The following is a 27,674-nucleotide window of genomic DNA, read 5'->3' on the forward strand; positions in this document are numbered from 1 at the left end:
AAAGGCCTTTTTTTTTTTTTTTTTAATGGTGCTTGAAGGAAAAAAAAAAAAAAAAAGAATCTCATTTATATGAAAAACTTACCTCCCCCAAAGGAAGGTTTCGTTTAGAACTAGAGTTCCTCATCCTGGGTCCCCAAGGGGACTGCAAACCCTATCTCAGACTTCCCATCATGTTGAGAAATCACTTTGCAGTCTGTACTAGGTGTCCAAACCCGCTTGCACGTTCAAATTAATCCACCCAGTACAAACTGGAGGGAGGGGCCGGGAAGACTCTTCCCCTCCCGGACTGGCTTGTCCATTTGTGTTGTTTCAGTTGCAGCGGCCCAGGGAGCTGCCGGGACACCGGGGTGGGGCTCCCGCGGTAAACACCCCCCACCCCCACCCCGGAGAACCGGAGCGGCGAGGGCTCATCCCAAACACCCGCCGGGCTGGCCAGGGCGGCACAGGCCCCAGGGTAAGGGCGGCGCCCTAGAGCGGCCTGGGCGGGGCCCTAGGGGAGGGCGGGGACGGACGCGAGCGCGGGGCGGGGCCTGAGTGCGCCTGCGCAGTGCGCTCTACTCAGGGAGGCGGCGGCGACTCGCAGGAGGGAAGATGGAAGACTACCAGGCTACCGAGGAGGTAACGGCCGTGTCGACGGCGGGAAGGGCGGAGGCTGGGAGTTCCGGGTACGGGTGGGCGGCGGCCGCCAGGGGCGTGTGCCGGCACCCGGGCTGTGTCGGGATGTGGGGGGCGGCCGTCCCCGGCGCCGGCTGCCTGCACCGGTGCCCTGCGGCGCGCTTCCCGGTGAACCCCCGCCCGGCGGACTCCCGGCGCCGTTGTCCTGCCCAGGGCGGGGCTCGGGGGCGGGGCGTGAAGGGGCGCGCGCCGCGTGCTCCCCCCGGGAGAGCGCGGTCGCTCGCCCCTCTGATTCCGTATGCAGACCCCGCCCTGAGGCGGGGAAGACCGGAGGCCGCTGGTGCGTCCGCTGGCTGATATTTGCAAGACTCCACAGTGACCAGCACGCGCGACCCGCACGTACAGTTATATCTTCCAAGTCCGTCCAGTCGGGCAGATTTGATGCTCAGGCGGTGGGCAAAAGGCACACGTGTACCACAGGAGAACCTGCCTTTGTCTTTGGTTCTACACCTGTTTCTCTGCTGGCCTCACTCCCACCCAGGCCACCATACGTACATTTCCGCTTGAGTTTGAGATGTAGGAAGCTTCTGTTTGTGGGGAAAAAAGCCACCTCTTATGGCCCCAGTGGAGCAGCAGCATAAAGCGTACAGTAATTTGCCCAGCAGAAGCCATTCATTGTAACAGTGTGTTGTTACCTGGCTTTGCTTCAAGCTTATGAGCATTCAGGGAATATAATACCAATGGGAACTGCTCTTAGAGAAGAATAAGTTGCTCGTCTTTTTGCTAAATAATTCTTGTTGAAATACAGATAAATGGAGTCCTGTGTATTATGCAGCCTGTCAGAAATAAAAAGTGTAGATAAATACGGTAAGGTTTGATATTTTTACCATTTTCGAAATTTAAGCAAGAATGTTTTGAGGGGAAAAGAATATATATGTAAGGCCTAAGGACTGATCTCAGAGTTTCAATTTTTATTTAGTTTCCTACCTAGCACAACTTTCTGTGGCAATGTCGTCAGCAGTGTTTGAATGATGGTAGCGACCAGGGGTCATTGGGAGAAACGGTGGTTCAGGAGCAGCTAGCCAAGGGAAAGCTTTTCCCTGTAAGCTGTTAACTCCTGTCATATTGGAAAAAGGCTTGTATGATAGGAATATTGAGTAAAACTTTAAGAGGGAAAATGGCAATGTAGAAAGAAGCCTGGTATCCTGGCATTTTGTTTCTCTGCACCTTATCCTGGCTCTCACCAGTGAGGTGGCTAAGTGACTTCATTATTCCAGATCTCAACTACATATCTGAGAACAAAGGGGCTGAACGTGATGGGTGTTGTGCGCAGGAAAAGGCCCGTGTATCCTTGTCTGCCTTCTAGGGGGCCTGCCCTCGGTATCCACACCGCTCCTCCCAACAGCCTCTGCAGAGCAAACTTCACGTAGTTACCTGGAGCTCTGTAACTCTCCTCTTGGTCCATGGTTATCTGTCCTTGGAAGTTGGAACTGCCCAGTGGATTCTGTGCAACTGCTGTACTTTCCACTAAAAGCCCATTGAAATGCCCTTCACCCTTTTTCATATTTTAACCACAGGGACTTTCCTGTATGGTTTAGGGTCACCAAAGTCTCTTGGAAGGAGCCTTTAAACTTTGAAAAATAATTTAACCTCTGTAAGATAACTGCAAATTTTCATTATCTTGGCCAGTTGGCTTTGTCTGCAAGTATGACTTTGGAGGACAGCCAGTGAGGGGGCTTCAGGCAGTCAGCTCTCAACCCTCCTGGATGCAAAGGGGCCTTGCTGGAACAGGGCCACGGGCCAGCAGCCCAGCCAGTGGGAAAATTCCCTGCCCAGAGCAGGGTTCTCTGCCTTATCCCACCAGGATGCTCGTGGACTGAGGCCCCTGGGCTGCCGTGAAGGTATTTCCAGGGCTCAGAGGGAACCTTGTATCCATTCAAAAGTCCCTTATGTAAAAAGAAAGAAAAAAGAAAACTGCTCCTAAACTCCTGGCGCCTAGACCTACCGCTCACAGCCTGCCCCCCACCTCATCTTGACATACTGGCGGATACACACTGTGCAGCAGCCGGCTGTCTAGTCCTGAAGCAGGACAGCACTGGGACAAAACACCACAGGAAACCGTAAAATCATTGTAAGCCATATCACTAATAGTGGTTAAAAAAAAAGCCCAAACCCAAAACGTCTGAAGTTTCAAATCTAGTCGGTTTACATCAGGGAAAGAAACAGTTAATTTATACAAAAAGTCAAGTAATTCAATACACTTATGTATCTGTTGTGGTGCTAGCGGCCAGTTGACGTGGACAGAGAAATTACATTCTGGGTTAAAGTGAAGTCAGTCTTTGGGGTCATGGCATGATGAAAACCAAATGAAAACAAACCAAAAACCTTCCCGCTCATACATACATGTATTCAGATACCCTGCCTGCCTTTTGCCAGCTCCGGGGCCCTCGGGGAGCTACTGCATATTTCCCTCAGTAGAACACCCAGCCTGCTTGCATCGTGTTGAAGGTCTCCCCGAGTTGTGTGCATTCCCTGAATTTGCATGGAGCAGTGCAGTGGAAAAGGATCTCTTGAGTCAATCAAACGTAACTCATGTTCTTCCTTACAGACGGCTTTCGTCGTTGACGAAGTGAGCAACATTGTGAAGGAGGTGAGCGGAGCAGTGCCCCCTTGTAAATGTTTGCTTCGTGGCTTCTACGAGTGCAAATAATATGGTCTCAATACTGTCTTGGAATTGTTTCAGCTGCGCCTGGGTGTTTTGGCATTTCAAATCACAGTTTTTACTTCAGTGAATATCTAGATAAGAATTACTCCCATATTATGGAAATTATATATTTTAAATGAGACAGGAAATTTTATATACTAGCTTTGTTATTGACTGTTACTAAGGCCTGATTCTGTGACCTTTTAGAATTAAAGACTCACGGTGTACCAGTAAATGTTCCCGGTGTTTAGGGAAGAGGGACTTTTAAAGAATTGCACAGCTGCCAGTTCCTCAAGACCTGGTGATCCAGTTGGGGCTGATTTTTCTTACATTCCTGAACCGTCCACTGTATTGACCACGGTGCCTCCCTTAGGTGATGGGATTGGGAGTCAGAAAAGGGTCTTTGTCCATTCCTTCAAAAATATATATATCAAGGGGACGTGCGATGATGAATTTATAGAATTGGAGGCAGGGCAGACATTTCAGCACATAATCACACTGGAAAACAGAAGCTTATATTCCCTGTGTGGTAACTGCCACGGCATGCGGTGCTTTGAGGGATTAACCCACCTAGTGAGTTCAGAGCTCGAATTTGGAGAAAGTAGGAGTAGTGTTCACTCAGTGAAAAGAGGGGGACCGAAATTCCAGGCAGTAGACAACACGTGCAAAGGCCCTGTGGTAGGGAGTGTGCGCAGTGTGTTTGAGGGACTTGGAGGGAGGGGGTGTGGCTGGACTAGCGCGGTGCCTGGGCGCCTGGGGCAGGAGCGAGACCAGAGGCGTCTTCCTGGTCACTTTCTCCTCCCCGGCAGGCGGGGCACAGATAGCAAAGCCAGCCGCTGAAAAACCAGTCAGAGGTGGCCTCAATTAAACAGTACCATTTGAGGCTGTGGACGTGATTGGGAACTGATTCTAATGCAAATTATTAGTGCAAATTACTGACTAATGCCAGAGTGGCAAAGAACTGCAACCTGTTTTTGTGACTAGCATCATAAAGGAAAGCGGTTTTCTTCTGCCATATATACCATTCAGCATCAGGCATGATTTTCTAGTTGCTCTGCAGGATCTGTAACGCTTTGCTTTTCATCATGTTTTGAAATACAGTGTTTCTCACAGTGGGGAACGGGAAGAGGGGTGAATGTCACGGAGACGGAGAAGTGGAGTTGGTTTGTTATGAAGTCTCCTAGGGCCTCACTTGGTTTCTGTTTTGTCTTTGACTTGGTTCCCAGGCAGCAAGGCCAGTTGCAAGCAGCCCTCCTCAGTGGAAGTGCTCTTTCTTTGGTGTTGCTGGCACAGGATCTCAGCTCCCCCACCCCCCGGCGCGCTCATAGGCTAATTCTGTAGTTGAGCTATTTTAAGTAGTGCCGGTAGTAGTACATTCGGATGCGTCCAGAATTGGAGGAGGGTTCCCCCTTCCCTGAAAACCAGTGAATTGCCGTGTGTGTGGAGGGCGTTGCCCGAGTTAGAGGTTTAGCTGGAGCGCAGCCCCCACTGCTTAGACCTTCCCCAGACCTGTTCCCTCTCTGCTCCCTTGGCCCCATGCTGAGCTGGGGCGGGAGAGGACTTGGCAGAGAATGAGAAAGGGAAGGAGCTGTGATGAGGGGTGGGCAGGGGGAGGGAGCAGGAAAGCCTGAGCCCCAGGGTGACTAGGAATTTCTACAGGTAGAAATCAGGGTGTGACCATAGGTAGCTTTTTGTTCCTCAAACCAAGATCTCTGGGCTTAGGCCAGTCTGTCAACACTGTGTACAACTCCGATCCTGGGCCACCTTCTCTCCAGAATAGAAATTTTAGATCATAACTGTCATAAAAAGACAGTTTTCTGGTTTCCAGCACAAGTTAGAAAAGGGGTAAGAGAAGAAAGCTGCTTAGAAGCAGGCATACTAGCATCGGTGTAAAAAGCCCAGAAAATCATAAAATGGGAATGTCCTCGCTACCAGCCTGACCAAGGTAGGAGCCCGGAACCACAGGTATTCCTGAATGACCTTTTGGTGTTCACCGTGACCCTCCCCAGAATTCGGCACAGAGAAGACGAGGAATTTCATGTCAAGAAAAAGTTCATCACAGATTTAAACAAGTTTTGGAATAAACAGCAGCAGTTCTTTCGTTTTCTAGAAAATGTACTTGTGTACTAACACACTCCCAGAAAATGGTAGATGACGCATTCGTGCATGCATAGTCATACAGATAAATTTTTACATTGTTCGTTGTATAATTGATAAAGATGCCTCTGCTGTAGTTTTCTTTTTTGTCTTTTTAGGGCTGCATGGGCAGCATGTGGAGGTTCCCAGGCTAGCGGTCACATCGGAGCTTCAGCTGCCGGCTTACGCCACAGCCACAGCAACACTGGATCCCTAACCCGCTGAGTGCAGCTGGGGATCAAACCTGTGTCCTCATGGACGCTAGTTGGGTTTGTTACCACTGAGCTACAAAGGGCACTCCCTCTACTGTACTTTTAAGAAAGGAACAGACAGAGGAAAATGTTTTCTAGCCTCGGTAGGAAAAAAATGTGTTGCTTATCTCCAGATACTATTCACAACACCAAACATTAAATTCAGTCAAAATGTTTTTAAAAAGTTGACAAATGCTATATGATTATGTATTTTTTAAAGTGAGTGTAAAACATTTAAATGCAGTATACACTGCTAAAAAGCCTGTTTGCAGTCCTTGTGGTTACAAATGCAAGCTCTGCTTCTGCAGTGCTTTGGGCAAAGCACAGCTGTGCTCACTTGGGGGGGGGGTGCTGGAAGGTGCCAGCTGAGTGACCGGCCGTGCCCTGTCTTCCAGGCCATAGAAAGTGCAATTGGTGGCAACGCCTATCAGCACAGCAAAGTGAACCAGTGGACCACGAACGTCGTGGAACAGACTTTAAGCCAACTCACCAAGCTGGGGAAACCATTTAAGTACATTGGTAATGGATTTTTGCTTCTCAAAGACTGTCTGGTGTCAGGAGAGCAGTGTGGCACTGAGACGCCCAACCGCGAAGCTCCTGGTAGGAGCAGGGCCCTTGTGTACACCGCCACCCAGCTGGCCTGCGCGGCCACTGGGCACGTCTCAGGATTTCCTAGCATTTCGGGTCAGATGCGTTTGGCACAAGCGGGGGGCATTTGTTGGTGTTGCAGGACCAGGCGCTCTCCCCGCAGAGTTTGCAGTGAACATCAGCCACGTCAGTGCTAAAAGGGACAGAAAGGAACTGTGTTGCCAGGTAGATTTCGCTAATAAAAGTTTGTTTTAATTGCAGTGACCTGTGTGATCATGCAGAAGAACGGAGCCGGACTCCACACGGCAAGTTCCTGCTTCTGGGACAGCTCCACGGACGGTACGCGTTCACCCCGACATGAGGGCTTGTCCGGGCATCTCCCTGCAGGCCCGGCAGCGCGGGGACCTCGCTGAGGTCTGGGGGGTCAGAGTAGTGCTTTAGGACGTGTGTGCGAGAGGTCTCGTGTCTTTGAGTGCGTGTTGACTGGCGTCACCTTTAAAAACCTTTTCTGAGAACGAGGCTGCCCAGCCTGCCTTGTGGGCCGCACGGAGGTGAGTACTCGAGTGCTCGGCCTGCCCGGGTGGGCGCCCGAAGGACCCCAGCCTCCCTTCCCCGCAGGGAGCTGCACAGTGCGATGGGAGAACAAGACCATGTACTGCATCGTCAGCGCCTTCGGACTCTCCATCTGACCGCCGCGCCCAGCCCGCGCCTCTCCTGCGTCCCAGCACTGCTCTTCCTCTTCTCACCACCAGCCGTCTAGCCCGTGCCCACCCTTCTCCTCCTGAGTGTGTCAGTGTAGAGAAACCCACCAGATAACCGCACTGTTCTGTGACCCGCCCACCCCGGGTCAGAGGAGTCACGCGCCAAGGTCGTCAGGCGCTGTACTGCCTCTTGTCTTAACTCTGAATGTTTCTTTTCAAAGGTGCTAAAGGCCGAAATCTGCTCGTGTGAGATTTTCTCTACTCTCTGAAATGATTCAAATACACTAATTTTCCGTACTTTTTACTTTTGTTAGAACAATAAATTATTCCAGTTTAAAGTGTGTGTTTTCTTCACAGTCTAAGTATCACAAATGAATTCTCCATATTAAGTTAGGGGCTTTAGAATCTGTAAGACTAAAAACCCGACAAGCTGCAGTTCGGCGTTGGTCCCCTCCAGCACCAAGATTTGCTAAGTCACGGAGGGACCAGGGAGCTGACTGCTTCGCTCTGTCCTGGCTGGACTGCCACCCTGGCCATCATGCCTTCGCTCTGAGTGCCTCCCTTCTGGTGCTTCAGGGGGAGCTGGGCAAGCTGGTTCTCTTCTGATGGCTGGAAGCTCGCGCTCTCGGCTCCAACCTGCAACTACAATTGTCCTCCCATGTTCTCTGTTTTTCAGTAGCAGTCACCAAAAAAATGAGGACTTTCCAGCTCACGCACGCTTTCATAATCATTCAGTTTGTGTCCACAACAACTAGACCATTATCAATCAAGAAAGGGGTTCAGGGGTTATCCGATTTAAATCGCATTCAGGTAAGTGGGCAGGTGGGCCCCAAACATGAGTCTTGTGACCTCACCTTCAGGGCTCCTCCACAGGCCATGTACGCATGGCAGTAAAGATTCCGCATCCACCTGCTGCAGTGAAAAAAGCCCTGTTCCCGTCCCTAAAGCGCCAGCGTCTGAATGGTCAAGTTAACTCCACACGCAAAGAGCCAACGAAATCAGTTTAATTCCTCTGCATTTTAAAATGTTTAAATATTAACATCTACCAGAAAGGTAATCTCATGATGAAGCCATTCCCAAAGTGTAAATTTTCCATAAATAAACATTTATTCCCTTTTGATTACAATGATCATTGTGTGATCAGGTATTACTGTGCTCACACGGTTCCAAGGTCTAATACACAGCTCTGTCTTTCCTTCGGAGCTTAAAGACTGAAGTGGTTTTATTTTACAAATATTTACAGTCTTTTTGCAAAAAGGCAGTAGCAGAAAATCTGTGTGTCAGTTACCAGTATATCTAATAAAACATGTCCAATCAAGGGAAACCGGGTAACAAGATGTCAGACCAAAGCAGCTTCCCTTTTGGAAATGACTTGTACCTTTGTTTTTCAAAAGTAACCGCTAAGGCAACTGGTTTCTAAAATCCTCAAAATATATAAATATACTTACGTCTAGTCGTCACTAAATGTCCCTTTTAATCATCCGTTCTATGAGCGTCCGTGTTTTTCCCTGTGAAAAGGACTCCAGGAGGTAAGCTGCTGATCACATTATAACCTACTGACCATCACGGTACCTTCAGTAAGTGGCCCATGGAGTGCCGGGAGCTGGTGACGTTTGTCTCGTGACTTGCCTGTTCAGCGAGTTGGGTTTCTATCGAAACTTTTACTAAAATCTGTGATTATGTACAGGAACAATCTTACAAACCTTGGATATATTTTACATATCCCCTTCTTCAGCCTTTCAGATGGGGCTTAAGAGAGAACTGCATCACTTCGCTGCTTTAATGATTTAAGAATAAATCAAGCGGCCCTTTATCCACACGGATAATGAAGCCCTCCCTAGGGAAACGGATGCCTGTGCTCTTCCCCCAGGTTTCCCTAGACGGGACCAGGACAAAAAAGCATCCCACAGATGATGTTATTCGAGCCGTTACCATGGAAGAACTGAAGTCAGCCCTTTGCGTTTATATAGGTTTAAGTTAGCAAAATGTTGATACTCTCCAAGACCGAAAAATAATAACTTCCTTGCTACTGTCTAAAGTTTCTGGCAGACTTTAGTGTTTTAACCTAATACCTATGGCACATATAATAGGCACATATATAATACATGCTAAATGCTATCTGTATACTTCAAGCACATTTTTACATGGAAGATGTGATATGTTGACATATACGATACACCAGAGAAGAGAAATTAAAAATGCATGATTTAATAACCATTTCCCCGTATGTACTTTCTTTTGTAATTTTTCCTTATTTCCAACTTAGTTATAAAAGGTAAATAAATACGCCCATATTTCTAATTTCACTGACTTGTTGCCAAGAATCAACACACGAAGACATCAGTCAGTTAATAATTGTACTACAGGACAAGGACAAGTGCTAAAAACACCTAACGTGTGCAGCTAAATGCCTCAGATATTCTACACTTACTGATAAATAACAGCATTCCAAATTATGGACAATTACAATGATTAAAACTCATAAACATCATACCAGAATACATTAATCAGCTCAAGTTTTCATCAATTTACATAAAATTATTTATAGTTAGACTTAATAGAAGTTGTAAAATTTAGTAACAGGAAATTGTTTTCAATGCCTCTGAATACACAGAATCAAAAAAAGTGATCACATCATTGCCAATGTAAAACCCGTGTAAACTCGAACTACCCTTGCAATAACACAACCGTTTTAGTTCAAACATTCTTATTTACAAGGTTTTAAAAACAAATACAAATGGAATCCATATTAAAGGGACATTATCATTAAAGTTTAAATTAAAGATACGAAGTCATCATGAACAGTCTCGCGAGCCTCTCGAGGGTCCCCGCACTACCTACAGTGGACTGTAACTGTGAGCTCTGAGTGGAATTGGAGAGTTCATGCATAGATGAGCTGAACGGAGGGGCCGATGCAGAGCGGACCCGTCACCTCTCCGTCTGCCCGGATGGCGTCCATTAGGACGTCCACAGAGATCGCAGGTAAACAGTTCGAGAGAAGTTACCGTCAAAAAAAGAAAAGCAAAGGAGACCATGTGGGACTTCTACCCTGAGTCCTCAACTAAGAGGACGGACCTCTCCAGGCCCTTCGACGAGGCCACAGACTCAGCAACTCCAGAGGACTTACCCAGAGCAGGTCTGTTTACCTGACCACGAGAGCCGACCAGGCGGGATGGTTCTCGACAAGGTGCCTTCGCCCTGAAGATGCTCCTCTGTGAGCCACCTGAAACGTCTGACTTTCTTTCCTCTGGCTTCCAAATGTGAAGCTGGAAACTTTTTTGGCAATAATGAATCTGTAGTGTTATATCAATCACCTGTTTAGCTTTTATTAAAAAAAAAAAAGCTCTACTGAGTATCCTATTTAACAGAGTCGCAGAAACTACTGCTCTCTGGACTTGTAATGACTTCCCTCCTCCCTTCCCCCGGCACAGGGACGCCTTTCACACTCATGTATGCATCGCTCACATGCATTACACACGGGCACACGCAGGCCCATGGAGAACTCTGGCACAAGACCCTTCCCACTGGAGCTGACAGGCCGTCAATCATCTGACTTCTTCATGAGCCTGATGGAAGCGGCCTCAGAACTCCAAGACACCAGCTCTGCTTGGGTGGCGGTGAGGGGCTGGAACCTGCCCACCTACCTCCCTGCCCTAAAGAGCCGTCACATGCCCACACATCTCACACGGCAACAACACGAGTCACCCATCACCTGAGACACGTGGTCATCCAGGCCTCTCAGTGGGGGAGGACCGCCCTCGTGGGGCAGCCACAGAGACAGGCTGCCCTTGGAGGTGAAAGGGTCAAAACCCCACACCGTGGTGGCCGGAAGGAAGGGAGGAGAGGAATGCCAGCCGGCTGTGGGCCTTACGCAAAAGGGCTTTCCAGGAACTTGGAATTAGTCACTTCTTGTAAAGTACATAATTCGCCCTACTAAAGATAGGAGGGATTTCTTTCTCATCACTGAAAATTGCTAGCTCGAATCTGAAATCTTGGACGAGTGAGTTGACTGTTTAAATGCAGCTGGTCTAACAGTACATCTTGGCCCCATGTTCCAATCTGTCCTCGGTTTTGGTTTTCCTTTCAAAAATATGTAAACAAAGAAGGACCAGGAAATCTGCTCGTAGGACAGATCTGCGCACAGGCAGGTCCAGGGAGACCGGAAGCGGTCACCGTGGGGCAGGCGGCCTTGGGGCTCAGTCACTCTCGGATCCCTCCTTGTACTGGGCCCGAATGGCCTGGCCGTTCTGCAGGGGCATCTCTTCATAGTCGCTCCTGTGATAAAAGAGACCTGCGATTGCATCCGTCTTCCCTTCACCGACTCGCCGTCCCAAGCAGGACTCACTTCCTGGTCTCAACTCTCTCCTTTTCCATCACCCACTGATACCACCCACTCCTTCGGCCCCACCGACCACCAGGGCCCAGCACCCAGAAAGGACTGGCCTTCCCATGGGCACCACTCAGGGCGAGGGTGCAGCAAAGAGGAGTGCCACCCCATCCAAGCCTGAGCGAAGCGACAAGTGCAAACAGAAAACTGGGGTCACATGACACTCCCGGGTGAAGGAAACGTCACGATACTTTGGAAATCATCTTAGCACGACTGAGAGCCTCCACGGTAAAGGCACAGAACCAGGCTGAGCGCCCCCCCACCCCCGGGTGGGGGAGCCCTCAGGAGACAGGGACTCACCCGTAGATGACCTCGTCGTCCGAGTCATTGAGCATGGAGAACGCGGGGTTGTCCTTCAGCTGAGACTCTGAAAACCAACACAAGCATTTTTGTGTCACTAGCCTGTAGAGGCAGGACGCTGTCCTAGAAAAAGGATGAGAGTCGGAAAGAGCCCGGTTCAAATCCCAGCTCCCATGTGGATGACGTGTGTGACCTTAACAGGTGGCTCTGCCTCCTGAGCACGTGCTCCGTCCACAAGCCGGTTCAGTGCACCGCCTGGCCGGCCCGTCCCAGCCGAGTGGGAGCCTGGAGCCAAGAGCTGGAGGAGCCCAAAGGTGGGAGCTGCCCCCATTCCCCCCCCCCCCCAGCACCCCCCTTCCCAGGCCCACGGCAGGAGCAGGGCCGGGAAACAGGCCGGGAGGCCTGGGCTGCCCACCGGCGGCCCCCGCCCTGGGTCTGAGCCAGCCTGTCGTCAGCTGGGAGCGGGAGCAACCAGACCTTCTTCAGGAGGGCGCTGCGGAGCTGGGGCAGGACCCCACGCAGCTCGTCCCCTGGGGAAGTCAGGTGCCCTGGAGCTGCCCAATTCTAGAGAGCTCTCACCCTTCTCCTGTGCAAGAGGCCTGTTTTGTTCTGTTTTCCTTTTTGGTCTTGGTGTGTGTGGGGGGGGAGGTATCTATCTTTGCTTTGAATGGTCCCAACACTCGTATTCGACAGACTTGACTTCACGGGGCTGATGGACACAATGTTTATGCGGGGACCCAGTGACAACACGTTCTTCCGCCTGGTGCTGTGGACGCGACACCAGGGGAAGAATTTCCCGGGGCGCCTGGGGCTCACTGTTTAAACTCACCTGGGTCTCTCTGCTAAAGAGCAGGCACCGTGGACACGGTGCCAGTGTTAGCAGGCAGGGGGAGGTGGGTCCGGTCAGCACCCCGGGCCCCAGGGCGGCTTACCGTACAGAGCGTTCTTTGAGGGCGAGTACACAAAGGCCAGGGTGTAGAGGTAAAAGTTCAACAAGCCATAGAAAGATAAGAACTCGGCTGGTGACACTTGTGGTCAAGGGAACGAGCTGCCTGGAACACTGTCAGCCGCCGCCCCCCCAAACAACCACTAACCACCACCCACCAGCTAGAGCCCCAAGGGTCCTCACCCAGACGTCAGGACGTCACAGGGCATGCCCCCAGCCCCGGGTACAAAAACCTTCCAAGGGCACCTGTAAAGGTGAGCCACGCTCCTTCCTATCCATGGAAAACTCTGGAGGTAGCAGGACCTGACGTGATCAGGTGACGTGTAAAGGGCAAGGAAGGCCACGCACAGAGGGATGGGTCCAGAATGAAACAGAGACATGGAGACAGACCCTCCACAGTCACTCGAAATCTTTTCTGGATTACGGACCCTTTGAGAATCTGATAAAAGCTTAATGTGAAATTCAGACACAAAAACGTGGACAATCGTGCCTTAATTCCAAGGATGTACGTAAAATAAGAGGCCCTGTGGAAGGAAGCCAGGATGTGCAGGATTAACCCCAACGTGTCCCTGCTGGAGAACCCCCCCCCGCGCCGCCCCCCCGCCGGAAGTGCGAGGGGACACACACACCTAACCTGATCCCGCAGCTGAAAGAGTTTACTGCCCAGGGAACCGGCCTCGGGGAATCGAGACACACAGGCGTGAACCGCAGCGGGACACACCTGAGAGAAGGTGAGAGATGCCGTCTGGGGAGAGAGGACTGGAAGCAGGCCGAGGCCTCTCCTCAGTGCCCTGCGGCCCTGGATCTGGGCTTGACTCCAGCCGCTGAGTGACCTTGGGAACTGCAGGGCCTCTCACCTGGCACTGACAGGTGTGGGACCCCCAGGCATGCAGAACAGGGGACCTGCCTCTTCCTGATGTTCACGGCCCCCAAATGCTACCCTCCACCAGGATGCGTGCCTGCACCTGACGTCTCCTCACAAAAGGATATAATTCTGGTAGTGAGTTGACAGTTCAGCCACAAAATTGTCCTGTAATACTTGTGCCCCAAACCTTAAATAAAGGATGACGATGCTGAAAAAGAAGGGGGACGATATGTAAAAATATACCAAGAACAACGCTCGCTTCATGTAACTCGTTATACCCACTCGGTCGAGTCACAGTTATTTCTGCACAAGACCTGCACATGCACGTGAGCGTGCACACACACTCAGCCCCTCACGCTGGGCGCCTGGTCTCAGAATGGAGAGGCTCAGCTTCTGGGACAGGACCCGCAGCCCTCGTCACGGCCACTGGGCATCTGCTCCCCTGTTCTCTGACCCCTCGATTCACGCTGTCAGGACCATCTCCTCTCACAGGCCAGCGGCTCCCGGAGGAGGGTCGGCGCCTCCTCGTCCTCTTTCTCCTCCCGGGCAGTGGTTCACACACACACGGGACACCTGCCCGCTGACACGCATGACAAAAAAGGGTTCTGGTACCATGGAGGCCACCATCCCTCTCTGTGGTCCACTCTCCACTCACAGCCAGACTGACTGCTTAATAAAATGTAAATCACAGCCCTTCGCCTCTTGGCTTAAAACCCTGAAAGGAGAGTTCCCCGTTGTGGCTCAGTGGCAATGAACCTGACCAGTATCCATGAGGACACAGGTTCGATCCCTGGCCTCGCTCAGTGAAGGTTAATGACCTGGTGTTGCCATGAGTTGTGGTGTACATTGAAGACTCAGCTCAGATCTGGTGTCGCTGTGGCTCCGATTTGACCCCAGCCCAGGAACTTCCATATGCCGTTGGTACGGCCCTAAAAAGCAAAACAAAACAAAAACCTGAAAGAGGCCCCGTCACCGAGAGCAGAACCCAGACCCCTCACGGTGTCCGGCAGAGCGAGGCCCGACCCTCAGCAGTCAGCCTCCCTCCCGTCCCCGCCTCCCGCGATGCTGGTCTCCCCGCCTGAGCCTCAAGGTCCTCCTTTGGGGCCCAGGCCGACAGCCACCTCGCCCAAGAAGCGCCCCCCCCCCCGCCCCCTGAAGCAGCCACCTCCCTCCTGCCATCGTTACATCTGTGCCCACAAGCGCATTTATGCTATTTATTTCCTCTTTCATCACCGGCCTCCCCACAGGGTTATAAACAGCACGACAGCAAGGGCCGGCCTGCCTATTTGCCAGCGCGGGCCCTCCGTCCACGGTACTGGGGAGGGAGCCTTTGTGGAGAAAGACCACAGAAGCCTAACAGCCTCCAGCCAGACGAGCTCCCAAGCTGCAGGGGGAGGCCGGGGGCAGGGCGCTGGGGGGGGACCGCACCCCAGAGGAACTAGGCAAGAACATGCTCAGGCGCCTTTAGACGCCGAAGGAAACTCATTTCAAGTCCAGGCTGAGTTCCCACGCTGTGCTGAGTGAGGCACACACGCCCTGCAGGTGCGGGGAATGAACCCCAAGGCCTCTGGGGGCCTCCGGTCAGCAAGGCTGGGCCCCCAGAGCCCGAAAGGCTGCGCTGAGGGAAAGGGCTGACAGCCACTAACGTGCCGTCCAAACAAGGAAGAAACGTAGACGACGAGATGCTTTTTCCCTTGGGATTTAGATTTTAGGAGAAAGAGACAAACCATACACAGGTCTCTGGACTCCCTCAAAGACACTTCCGGGGCGCCCGTCTTCCCCACCACCCCCCCCCGCCCCCCCGGCGCTGCCCCATGGGGCCAACAGTGGGTGGGGTCTGGTGACACCTGCGGTACCGACTTAATTCCTGCAGGAGTCCTGTCCTTGGAGCAGCAAGGCGCCCCCAGGCACCAAGCACATCACACTGGAGTCTGGCTCTCTGACGTGCGCTCCACTACATCTGCTGTCTACACGGCAGGCGTCAGGGCCCTCGGGGACTTGCACTGGGCAGGGCTTTGGCTAAGCCTCTCCCTCACACCCGCCCCCACCCCCGGGTACCCTCGGGCCCCACTCTGGACACGCCTGGCTAGAAGCGCCCTGCAGTTAACCCCGTAAAAGAGGAGGAAAGATATTTAAGAGAGGAAAACAAAAATTCACATTCTGCTTCTTTCAAGAAATAAAGTCGTCTTGGGAGTTTCTGTCATGGCTCAGCAGAAACAAACCCGATTAGCATCCATGGGGATGCAGGTTCGATCCCTGGCCTCTATCAGTGGGTTAAGAATCTAGCGTTGCCGTGAGCTGTGGTGTAGGTCGCAGACGTGACTTGGATCCTGTGTGGCTGTGGCGTAGGCCAGGAGATGTAGCTCTGATTCGATCCCTAGCCTGAGAACCTCCATACTCCGCAGGTGTGGCCCTAAAAAAAGAGAGAGAAAGAAAGACTTCTTACCTAATAACAAGCACTACAAAAGTCAATGCAGTCAAAAATTTTAACCTGAGATCTGAAAAAGAAACAAATATTCCCATTAAACCACCAAATTGGAAGTAAATCCCACTCCCATCCCAGAGATGGCTTTTTTGGCTTTTTAGGGCCGCACCCGTGGCATACGGAGGTTCCCAGGCCAGGGGTTTTCATCCCAGAGATCTTAAAGACAAAACTAACGCCAAACCCTCAGAGCAAAACCCTTCCTTCCCCCTGGGCTCACCTGAGGCCCCAAGGAAACGCTGTCTCCCTGCCCCCGGGGCCCAAGGGGGTCCCCAGCAAGGCCATGGCTGTTGTTATTTGGTGTGACAGACTGGGGTGAAGGATCCTATGACCCTTGAATCGCGGTGACTTGCACCGATTCTACGATGAGGAAACCCACCCCCGCCGCCTCGTGAGGTGTGATTCCAGAAGGATGTGAGCAGCTCCAGCGGCCACGCTGGCAGCCGGGCCCCAGCCAGCTTCCACCCAGGAGCCTCCCGCCAGCGCGGGCCAAGGCACTGTCCACATGGCCCAGAGTCACGCACGTGGCCCTGCTGCAGGGCCTGGGGCCCAGGCGCTGGTGCAGCCGGGCATCCGTGACGGGGCACTTACCTACATAAGGCATGTGCCGCAGCTCAGAGCAGGCCCGCACCACCAGGAACAGAAGGTATAGGATGTACACGGCGGCCACCACCATGAAGAAAACCTTCATTCCCTGGAAGGAAGCAAGCCGGACGCGTGAAAGGCCACCGGGGCTCGGAGCCGCTTCTCCTCCAACAGCAAAGCCAGGGCCCCGGCGCCCCAAGAGTCACAGCCTAGAACAGCACAGGGATGCGCTGCCACCCCGGGCTCTGACGATCCAGGCCCAGCCTCCCAGACAGGCGGCCAGCTCACCTGGGGACACAGGGCCCTCGCTGCTCCCCTGGCTAAGCAAACGCCTGCAAGCGGCACGGAAACCGCGCCAGGGCCGGGAATACAGCAGGTGCTCCAACCTGTCTGGACCTGTCTCTCCCCGGGCTGAGGGCCTGGCTCCTGGCCTGCTTCCGAGGACGCCGGTGTGGGTCCAGGAAAGCCCCCAGGCCTGGGTCTCGGCTTCTCTGTGCAATGAGGGGTCTGAACCAGATCAGCCAGAACTCGGGGTGTCTAAACTTACAGGCCACACAGAAGGCTTACTCCCGAGGTCAGAGGCCGTGACGGCAAGGGGGCCAAGTGACGCACCTGCTCCTGCAGGACCTCCGCTTGAGTTCTCAGCTTCCTTTTTGCACAGACGCCCCCACCACACCCCACCTTCCCATCCTGCCTTTTCCTCTCAGGGCCAGGACTCCCCTCTGGTCAGGAGACCGGGAACCTGCCTCTACCCTGCAGGAAGCTGTGACTTCGGTCTGGGCCCAGTTTTCTCTCCTGTGAAGTAATGGGATCTCAGTCGTCAGCGGGTCCCTTTAGCTATTTTCCTCTTCCTAGAAATCCAGGTTTTGAGGGTTTCCTTTACTAAAAATCAGACTAGGCCAGTCTGTCTGCCTTGGCCCTCAGGCCCGGGAAGCCTGGCACCACGCGGATACTGACCTGTGACCTCGGGCAAGACTGTCCCCACCCCGCAGTGTCCGCCCACGAAACATGAGCAGACCACACCAGACAGAAGCTCCAGTAACAGGAGATGAGCATGAATCTGTACCACTTCATTCAAACTGGGAGTTAAACTCAAACAACAGTGTCACATGCGATCTGGCACCAGGTCTGCAGACTCTTTCCTGACAGCATGTCAAAGCCGTTCCTTCCTCCCCCTTCCTTTACTGCCCTTGCCCCCAAGAAGAAGAGCCTCCTGGGAGGCCTGGCCTCCGCAGGATGAGGCCCAGAGCCTTCGCAGGGCATCCAGATCCCCCTCCAGCTCTGCCCTCCCTGGGGCAGAGGCTGTGCCCACGCAGCTCTGGGAGAGCAGGCCTCCCCCGCCTCTCAGCTCGAGGTGCTGCCCCTCCGCCGAAGCTCACTAAAGCATTACAAGGCTAATTCAAAAGACAATTCAACAGACAAAACACAAATGGAGATGCCACCTCCCAGTCACTGGGCCTGCTCCCCGTGATACGATACTGGTCTCCGGTGCCTAAGTCCTTTCTCCCTCCCAGGGTCACACATTCTTTGAGGGCAAAGGTCATGATGACGCTCGTAAAGTCGGCGACCTTCACGCCCTCCAGCATGTAAACAAGGGAACAGAAAGGCCACAGGCCCTCGGCTACTGGAGCCCAGTCCCAAAACGGGCGCTTACACCGCTTCCGATGACGCACGCGTCCCCACACAAGCACAACGGCTTCTCCACGTATCATCATTCACTAAATGTCCCTCTTTCTTGCGAAGAAGCACACAGCTTAACGCTCTCTGCAAAGCCACACAGAGCAAGGCTGGATGTCACCCACAGTCAGGATCAACATCGGGCCTGTGGGACTGCCCTGCGCGGGGAGCACGACTCTGGGCCTGCAGGGCTCCCTCTGCCCCTCGGCACCATGGCCGGCTGGCCAGGGGGTGCTGCCCGTGGCGCGCAGAGGGCAGCCGAGACAGCCGGGAGGTGGGGAGGGGAGGCCGCGCTCAGGGCTGTCATCTGTGGGCCTCCGTGGGAAACAAAGTACTCAGTACTGTCTCTTCCAGAAAGTGCTACAAGTTTCCAGACGCAGCAGCAGAGCGTCTCCCAGAGCGCAGGGTCCTGCGGCTGCAGGGCCTGCGAAGCCAGCCCCCGCCCTGCTGTTCACTCACTGGGCACCTCGCGCCTCTGCAGGAATGACGTGGACAAGTGGTTTCCTAATCGTTCTATGATGTTCCTAGAATTTAACACAACCTCCCTGCCCTGGCACGTCTACCATAAACCAAGGACAAGGAGCGACAACACAGTGCTTACGAGTTTCTTTTTCATGCCATTCAAACACCTTTTCCCCAAAGTTTCCACCCTTGAACTTTCTATGGTCCTTCTCAAACAACCAAGTAGCAAGCATGTGTCAATAGCACAATTTAAGTCATAAAATCCAGCAGTTTTTAAAAAATTAACAGTTTAAAAAAAAAACAACAACAACAAACCCTCAGGCTTCATGAACAATCCTTACCTGAAAATTTCCTGTGTCAACTCGATACTGGTACATTGGATCGTGCAATTCATTAACTCTAAAGATATGTTATAAAAAAAAAAAACAAAGATTAAAAACTAGTTAACTTTTTTATACTTTCTCTCACTTGACTGTTTAAAAAACTTATCAACATAAACTACTTGCTGACCAACAGTAAAAGATTTTTAAAAAGTAATCCTAAATTTAGGAGAAATTCCAAATTCCCACCACGACAGGAACTCCTAGAATGCTTTCTAAGACTCAAGTTTGACATAATAGAATGACTCACGTCTGCCATATTCCGAGCGTAACGGAGGCCAACCACAACAGTCCAACAATGAAGAATTTGGGCACATAGAAAGTCAAACATTTCCTTTCTCCCTAGAAGAGAAAAAGAGAAAAGCTAGTCGTTCTGGCCAACCATCACCCCACAACAGGCCTCAGTGGATCTCAGACACTCCCATCATCTCCACAGGCACGTATTCTTCTGTGGACTACGAGGCTCAAGACCGGTCCTCAAGGCCAAGTTCGTCTTAAGGATGATCCCAGGGTCTGGAACAGAAGGGCTGAGTCCCGACTCCCGCAGCAGTGCTGGGGGCTGACGGCTCACCTGCACCCGGATCCCGTGGTACACGCACAGCCAGAAGAGCAGCAGGGCGCACAGGAACACAGACTGGAAGAGGTCGTCCAGCATCCCCGGGAACCAGCTGTTCACCAGGAAGGACAGCGGGAAGAAGGGGTCTGGAAGGCAGGAGGCAGAAGAGCCCGATGGAGGCCCACTCGCCCGCGCCCAGCAAGGGCGCCCGGCCCGAGCCAGGGCCGAACTCGCCACGGCTTTCCCCCCCGTCAGAGCCAAAGGAAAGGTGGGGAACCAAAGGCTGTTTTGTTTTTCAAACAAACCAAAAGCCAGTGAACAGACTGCTCCAGTGATCACTGAGGAGCGCTGTCTGCGCCCACCAGCGCTGCAGCTCCGGAGCAAAGGCTCTCTGGGGCAGGGAAGGGGACCAGACAGCAGTGCTGGCCCCAAAGCCAGGCCCCGAGACTGTGTCTGCAGCCCTACCAGGTGTAAACGACTGAGCAGGGGGCGGCTGCAGGTACTGGCCGCATCCCGTGAGACGTCAGCTACCACCTGCTGGAACACCGGACCAGGTCACCTGCAGGATGCGTCCCAGCGTTCAGCGTTAAGGGGGAACGCTCCAGAGTAAAGCTGGCACCTACCGTTGTAAAGCAGCAGCAGAGGCAGCAGGATGGACATCCACTTCTGCTCGATGCCCCAGTCTCGCATGGAAAACTTCCGGAGGGAGTGGGCGAACAGGCACTGCCAACCAGACCAGGCCCCAGTTACCACCTTTGCCCTCCCCTCCCCGAGCATCACGCTATGTCTTCCTAAGGCGATGGTCTGGGTGCCAGCCAAGACGTGCTGCACCAACCCCTTGTGGAACTGACCCTGAGAACACCAGCGACACCTGGGAGAAGCTGGGCACCTGCTGCACAGGGAACACAGTTAAGATGGCCACAGCTGTTCCCACAGGGGCAGGAGCAGGTCAAGAGCCCGCCTGGTATCCATGAGGATGCAGGTTCCATCCCTGGCCTCGCTTAGTGGGTTGAGGATCTGGCGTTGCTGTGGCTGTGGTGTAGGCCAGCACCTGCAGCTCCGATTCGACCCCTCGCGCGGCAACCCCCATATGCCGTGGGTGTGGCCCTAAAAAGAAAAAAACAAAAGAGTGGGCTTCTCTCCTAAGCGTCACACCCTCTGCATTGGCACGGGGCAGAGAGCTGACCAGTGAGGGACAGCAGCCCTCAGGCACACGTCCTCTTCCTCAAAACGCCCACCTCCATGGCTGCACTTGTACCTTACGGTAAATCATTCCCCAAAGTCGGGGTGTGCTGGTGGACAGAGACCTCGATCCCAAATGAGCCAAAGCCTGTGCTACAAGCCTGTGCTGCAGCCTCTTTCCAGAAAAGGCCCAAAGACTGAAAGGCCTGATCCACTTTTTCAAATGTCAAAACCCAGGGATGGGCCATATCTACACTCAAAGGTCAATCCAAGGAGGAGAAACCCTTCCACACAGGTTAGATGGCACTTGTCCCTGCACAGGGAGGGGAGGTCACTTACAGGTCCATGACCTGGAACTACCAAGACCGACAGAGAAGTCCCTACTGAGGACACCAGCACTCTCCCTGCAGCACAGCGTCCCCGCAGAAACCCAGGATGTTGGGTAACCTCAGATCAGCCCCCTGGGGGCAGTGTCTTGGGCGCTCAGCTACATCTCCTGCACCTGGATAACCACAACTAAACGAACGTCGCCCCTGTGGGGATTTGGATGTCATCTGCCAGGCAAATGGAACTTACAGTGACAACGAAGGTAAGCACCACGAAGACGAATCGGAACCAAATTTCCAATTGCGAAAACGCAGGGTCATAAGTCTTCCACTAAAACAGAAAGCAGGAGCACAGTTTGGAAAAAGAATTCATCTAAAAGGAAGTGCACCGGATTGTTAATTACAGCTATCTCTAAATGTGAGCCTGTGGGTCATTCAGAATGTCGCTCATAGTTTCTTACGGGTTCGAGAATTTTAACACCTGGCACATTTTATTTTTACACTAAAGAACACACACTTTTTCCCAAGAGCGGCAAACAGGCAGGTAAATTATACTCTAACATTAATAAGAGCGTTTGGCCTTTATATCTTATCAAAGATCAACACTGTCAGTCTCTTTATTAGAAGAAGTCATAAATCCCATTAAAAAGAACAGATTTGTAAAAGACACACACACACACACACAAAAGGAGTTCCCGTTGTACCGCAGAGGAAACGAATCCGACTAGGAACCATGAGGTTGCGGGTTTGATCCCTGGTCTTGCTTAGTGGGTTAAGGATCCAGTGTTGCCATGAGCTCTGGTGTAGGTTGCAGATGCAGCTCGGATCTGGCGTGGCTGTGGCTGTAGCTGCGGCCAGCAGCTGCAGCTCCGATTCAACCCCTAGCCTGGAAACCTCCATATGCCGCAGGTGCGGCCCTAAAGGGACAAAAGACAAAAAAATTAATAAATAAATAAAAGACACAGAAACGTGAGTAGGTATGATGTTCTAAAAAAGACTGAGACACATAAATAGGAACATGAGACAACAAAATACAGTGGAATGACAATTGTCAGCTCTTGTGCTGACCGAGCAGTTTTGTTCAAATCAAGTGCACACCTCACAGGGCAGAGGTGAGGCCCATGTGCTGACAGCGGGTGGAAGGCAGCCCTTAACCTTGGCCACTTGCCTGGTGGGAAAAAATGAGCCTTAGATCATTACCAGACCCCAGAACACAGCCCTGCTCTGGGCTAGGGGGGCACCATCATTTTAATGCATTGAATTAAAATCAGCACCAGAGTTCCCGTCGTGGCTCAGCGGAAACGAATCTGATTAGCATCCAGGAGGACGCAGGTTCAATCCCTGGCCTCACTCAGTGAGTTAAGGATCTGGCATTGTCATGAGTTGTGGTGTTGGTCGCAGATGCAGCTCGGATCTTGCATTGCTGTGGCTGTGGCGTAGGCTGGCAGCTGCAGCTCCAATTCAACCCTTAGCCTGGGAACCTCCATATGTTGTGAGTGTGGCCCTAAAAAGGCAAAAAATAAAATAAATTAAAAAAAATTTTTTTAAATGAACTATTGGTACATCATCAATGAATCTCAAAATAACTATGCAAGTATGGAGTTCCTGTCTTGGCTCAGTGGAAATGAATCTGAGTAGCATCCATGAGGACACAACTTCGATCCCTGGCATCGCTCAGTGGGTTAAGGATCCGGCATTGCCGTGAGCTGTGTATAGGTGGCAGATGTGGCTCGGATCTGACGTTGCTGTGGCTGTGGCTGTGATGCAGGCCGGCAGCTACAGCTCTGATTTGACTCAAAGCCTGAGAAGCTCCATGTGCCGCAGATGCGGCCCTAAAAAGACAAAATAATAATAATAATCATGCGAGTGAAAGAACTCATGTCTGTTGTATGATTCCGTTTACGTAAAATTCTAAAAAATACAAATAAATCTGTAAGGTAGGCAGCTCAGTGGAGGCCTGCGGAAAAAACTTCGCAGGTGGAAGGGGTAGGAGGCAACCTTCAGGGGCAGTAGGTGAGCGTGTAATTTTGGTCATGGTGATAGCTTCCCAGGCATATACACAGGTCAGGACACCTCAGGCTTCCTATTTTAAATATGCGCACTTCCCTGTATGTCAACTATGCCTCAATACACCCGTCGAACAGAAACCGGCTATTCATAATGATGTTACCGGGAAAGGGGAAACCATAAGTGATGACGTCACATAAATTGTGAAGTCGGAGATGTGGGTTCAAATCCCAGCTTTGCCACTTCCTAGCGGGGCGATGAACCTCATTAAACCTCAGAGTTCTCCGAAAAGTAGGGATACTATTAGCTGCTCTGTAGAATTATCACTACATTTAAATAAGAGGATGCATATAAAAAGTGTGGCACAGTAGCTGGTAATGAGCAAAAGTTCACCAAATAACAGCTGCTATTATACATCCAAAACAATACAGCTATTATGGGTACAGCTTTGCTCTTTACATTTGATAACAGCATCATTGACAAAATGATCAGTCGTGATTACGAGCACTGATGGGGGAGGGCTGATATAAACACCACATTCAAAAAGAAAACAGTCTGCTGCATTATCTTAGTTTAAAAAATAGATTCTAAGCCATAAACAAGAAGAGGGAAAAAAGAAGTGTTACCATTAGGAAAAGACGCACGAAATATGTTTACAGTAACAGTGAAGAAGGTGTGTATTTTTTCACCCTCAAGGGACCCGAACTCTTGAGAAAGAAAATAACCATGGATTCCCCCGAAGGACTGGGATTCAGCCTCTGGATTCTGTCAGAGAAGTTCAAAATAATCCACTCACTCACTTAAAAAATCAGCACTAGAAAACAATGCTTTACTCAATAAATAAACAGCAAACCCTAAAATATGCATTTTAGTTCTTTTTCTATTTATTTTTTTTGTCTTTTTAGAGCCGCACTCACGGCGTATGGAGGTTCCCGGGACAGAGGTCCAAGCAGAGCTACAGCTGCCAGCCTACACCACAGCCACAGCAACACAGGATCCGAGCCGCATCTTTGACCTACACCACAGCTCATGGCAACGCCGGATCCTTAACCCACTGAGCGAGGCCTGGGATCAAACCCTCGTCCTCATGGATACTAGCCGGGTTTGGTAACCACTAAGTCACGACGGGACCTCCTGCATTTTAGTTCTAAAATGGGAGTTCACAGGAAGGAGGAGAAGGATGCGGAGTTGGGACAGAGAGGAAAGATAAGGCCAAATCCCGGCTTTCGGGATTAGACCCGAGCTGGATTGTGCCCGGTGGGGCACCCAGCACCTCTCGGCGTAAGGCCCAACCTTCCTCTGCCCTGTTGACCTTGCCTGACTTTCCCATTGCAGGGGAACTACCTCCACCCAGTGACCCAATTCTATGGAATTAGGGATTTTTTCGTGCACTATTTTTCAGTGCCAAGATGTATGTTTGAAATTAAAAAATAAAATAAGGAAAAGGAAATAAACAGAGTAAAGTCCCAGAAAGCGCTCAGGCCTTAGCCATTTACTTCGAGGGCTTAGGAGCTATCAATCCCTTCACGGCTTTTGCGTGTGCATGAAGCCACCTCTGTCCTTCCAGAGATGGCTCCCCTGTTAGACGTGGACTGACACTGGGAAGAAGGGCTCATTTCACACCCTGCAGCCTAATTGCAGCCTGCGGGGTTGGGGTCCAGCTCCTCCACCCAGCCATTCAACACCTACTGAGCACCTACCTGACTACAGGCAAAGCAGACATGGTGTCAAGTCCTGGGCAGACATGAAACCATGGAGCCTAGACCAGAAAACAACAACAACAACAACAACAAACAGTAAAAGCACCTCTAGGAGCTAATCTGGAGGCAGAGAACAAGTATTTTGTGCCATTCTCAGAAAGTTCTCAGAAAGAGAAGAGCCACTGGAACATCCTGGGTGGGGGGCAGGGGGTGTGACCTGGATGCAGGCCCTCCAGCCAGCGTTGCCCACGGCAACCTGCACAGCACTCAGCAACCCCCAGGGAGGGGGCACCCCCACAGGAAGGTTCAGTGTTGGGTTTCTGAGGCTTGAAAACCAACATGAAAGACACCATGCAGAAACATCTTAGGACAACAATGTATCAAGGATGAGCCCAGAAGCCTCAGTCCCTCTGAAAGCACTGCCTGCCAGACTTCTCACTCTGAGTGGAAACCAGAGGGGGCCCAGCGGACAGAAAACCAGAGCCCTCGGGCTGTTGTTTAATCTCAGCCCCACCCCAACCTCACCGTGAAAGGGTGAGGCTTAGGAAGAAAAAGGGAGAAATGAAAAGTGAACAGTGGCACAGGGCATTACTTAAGAATCACCAGAGAGTTCCCCTCATGGCAGAAACAAATCCGACTAGGAACCATGAGGTTGTGGGTTCAATCCACAGCCGCGCTCAGTGGGTTAAGGATCTGGCATTGCCATGAGTTGAGCTGCAAGTCGCAGAGGTGGCTCAGATCCCAGGTTGCTATGGCTGTGGTGTAGGCCAGCAGCTGGAGCTCCAATTCAACCCCCAGCCTGGGAACCTCCTTATGCTACAGGTTCGCCCCGAAAAAGCAAAAAAAAAAAAAAAAAAAGGAATCACCAGGCGAGCATTAAGAAGAGGAAAAAGCCCAGATTAGCTGTGAGGACGCAGGGGGCTGATGGGACAGGTGTAGAGAGGGTGCTTGCAAAGCTCAGGAGAAAAATGACAGAAAAGTGAGTTGAAGCAATCTGCAGGGGTCTCAAGTCTATACCCCATCATGTATGCAGAGCACGGCCAAGGAAACAACTAAGAACACAGGAGATAAGCCATACCTGGTAAGCACCCGAGAGACAGGGAGGGTGGGCCCGGCCTGAACCTGGCAATGGGAGGTGGGCAAGACGCAGTCAAAAGGCTAAGAGTTGGCAGAAGAGCAGAGATAGAAGCTCTGCCACTCTCCATCAGGACGAGGTTTGCAAGCAGAAATCTGTGACCAGATGCCCAGAGAACATGGGACTGGGACAAAAGGAGAGAGAAAGCAAGCTTCTCACAGTCGGGAACACGGCACCGACCACCAGGCAGGCCCAGGACGGGACGGGAGGACGTCAGCCCTGCTCAAGGACCAGACGCATGCGGCTCAGAGCAGAGCGCTGGAGCAAGGGGCTTGCCCCGTGGCAGTCCCCGCTCGCAGAGGCTGGTTTTACGGACGAGGAAGCCCTGGCTGCTGAAACGAAGGGGCAAGCCCAGGGTCCTGGAGCTCTTAGATGAGAGCCGGCTCCCTCGGTGAGGACGGACTCTGGACTTGAGAACACAGGCCTCAAAACTCCCGATGCCAGAGGTCCCAGGAAGTGCCCAACAAGTGAAAAAGAAACTCTCCAAAGTCAGATTCTGCTGAGGAAGCAAAAATGCTCTAGCAAAGCCTGTGGCTGTGCAGGCAGCGAGCTGATGGGCTTGGAGTCCAAGCACATCACATACTCTGTTGGGTTTCCCCTGAAAGATGACACACGTACAGAGCCACTACTCTAACTGTCACCCGCGGAACACACTGGGGACAAACAATATTCTGACCAAGAAACGACATCACAGCAGCCCGAAGCCCCTTCCTTCACACCTCCTCTTGGTCGCTGCCTGCCCCAGAGTGCTGCCAACACCGATTTTACAGCTCGGGTTCGTCTTGCCTGGTTTTGAGATTAATAGACATGGACTCATACACTCTGTACCGGCTTCTACTTGGCTTACTTTCTTCAATATTACACGCTTGAAAGTCACCCGTAGTGTTGCACGTGGCTGTCATAACTCCCCTTCGTTGCTGTGTGCTATTCCACCACAGGGAATGCAACACGGAACAGCCACCATTCCTGTACCCATTCTCCTGTGGATGGCACTTTACCATTTGGGCGACTGTGAGTGTTAAGTGCATATCCTCTGGTCAGTCCACCTGGAATTTCCGCTGTGCCAGTTTACACTTTCACTAGCGAGGGACAGGAGCACTGGTGGCTCCACATCCTTGCCAACTTTGCCATTTTTTGTCTTTTTGATTTCAGCCATTCTGGTGGATATGTAATTATCACTAAGGTCATATGTGTTTTATTAATTATACTTTCCTCACTTCCATTAAGGAATGAAGGTAGTTTGTAATAAAAAGGTACATTAGGGGAGTTCCCGTCGTGGCACAGTGGTTAACGAATCCGACTAGGAACCATGAGGTTGCGGGTTCGGTCCCCTCCCTTGCTCAGTGGGTTAACGATCCAGCGTTGCCGTGAGCTGTGGTGTAGGTTGCAGACGCGGCTCAGATCCCACATTGCTGTGGCTCTGGTGTAGGCCGGTGGCTACGGCTCCGATTCAACCCCTAGCCTGGGAACCTCCATATGCCGCGGGAGCGGCCCAAGAAATAGCAACAACAACAACAACAACAACAACAAAGACAAAAGACAAAAAAAAAAAAAAAAAAGGTACATTAGGGAGTTCCCATTGTGGCTCAGCAGTAACGAACCCGACTAGTATCCATAAGGATGCGGGTTCCATCCCTGGCCTTGCTCAGTGCGTTAAGGATCTGGCATTACCATGAGCTGTGGTGTAAG

At 51.8% G+C, this 27,674-nt stretch overlaps 2 protein-coding genes across 5 annotated transcripts in view; one reads left to right on the forward strand and one right to left on the reverse strand.

The window, feature by feature from the left end:
- The first annotated feature begins 535 nt into the window (after positions 1-535).
- On the forward strand, positions 536-7,333 carry DYNLT1 (dynein light chain Tctex-type 1). 2 transcript variants are annotated; one of them, XM_047769837.1, is made up of 5 exons: positions 537-618; positions 3,224-3,265; positions 6,102-6,225; positions 6,556-6,633; positions 6,913-7,333. In XM_047769837.1, exons 1-5 carry the CDS (start codon positions 592-594, stop codon positions 6,981-6,983), a joined length of 342 nt encoding a protein of 113 aa, XP_047625793.1. In that variant the 5' UTR covers positions 537-591; the 3' UTR covers positions 6,984-7,333. The 2 variants fall into 2 exon arrangements, with proteins under 2 accessions (XP_047625792.1, XP_047625793.1); XM_047769836.1 differs by lacking the exon at positions 6,913-7,333 and having other exon boundaries at positions 536-618; positions 6,556-6,906.
- Positions 7,334-8,079: 746 nt separating this feature from the next.
- TMEM181 (transmembrane protein 181) overlaps positions 8,080-27,674 on the reverse strand; it is a 47,163-nt gene continuing 27,568 nt past the window's right edge. For all 3 annotated transcript variants that reach the window (XM_047769832.1, XM_047769833.1, XM_047769835.1), the window contains 11 exons: positions 21,394-21,474; positions 20,259-20,358; positions 19,651-19,781; positions 19,330-19,421; positions 19,041-19,098; positions 16,567-16,669; positions 15,940-15,991; positions 13,619-13,701; positions 12,615-12,704; positions 11,683-11,749; positions 8,080-11,270 (listed from right to left, as the gene is read on the reverse strand). In XM_047769832.1, the coding sequence (XP_047625788.1) occupies positions 11,192-11,270; positions 11,683-11,749; positions 12,615-12,704; positions 13,619-13,701; positions 15,940-15,991; positions 16,567-16,669; positions 19,041-19,098; positions 19,330-19,421; positions 19,651-19,781; positions 20,259-20,358; positions 21,394-21,474 (936 nt within the window). In that variant the 3' untranslated portion in view covers positions 8,080-11,191. The remainder of the gene's footprint in view (positions 11,271-11,682; positions 11,750-12,614; positions 12,705-13,618; positions 13,702-15,939; positions 15,992-16,566; positions 16,670-19,040; positions 19,099-19,329; positions 19,422-19,650; positions 19,782-20,258; positions 20,359-21,393; positions 21,475-27,674) is intronic.

This window comes from Phacochoerus africanus, chromosome 2, assembly GCF_016906955.1.
Source record: "Phacochoerus africanus isolate WHEZ1 chromosome 2, ROS_Pafr_v1, whole genome shotgun sequence".
NCBI classification, from domain to species: Eukaryota; Metazoa; Chordata; class Mammalia; order Artiodactyla; family Suidae; genus Phacochoerus; species Phacochoerus africanus.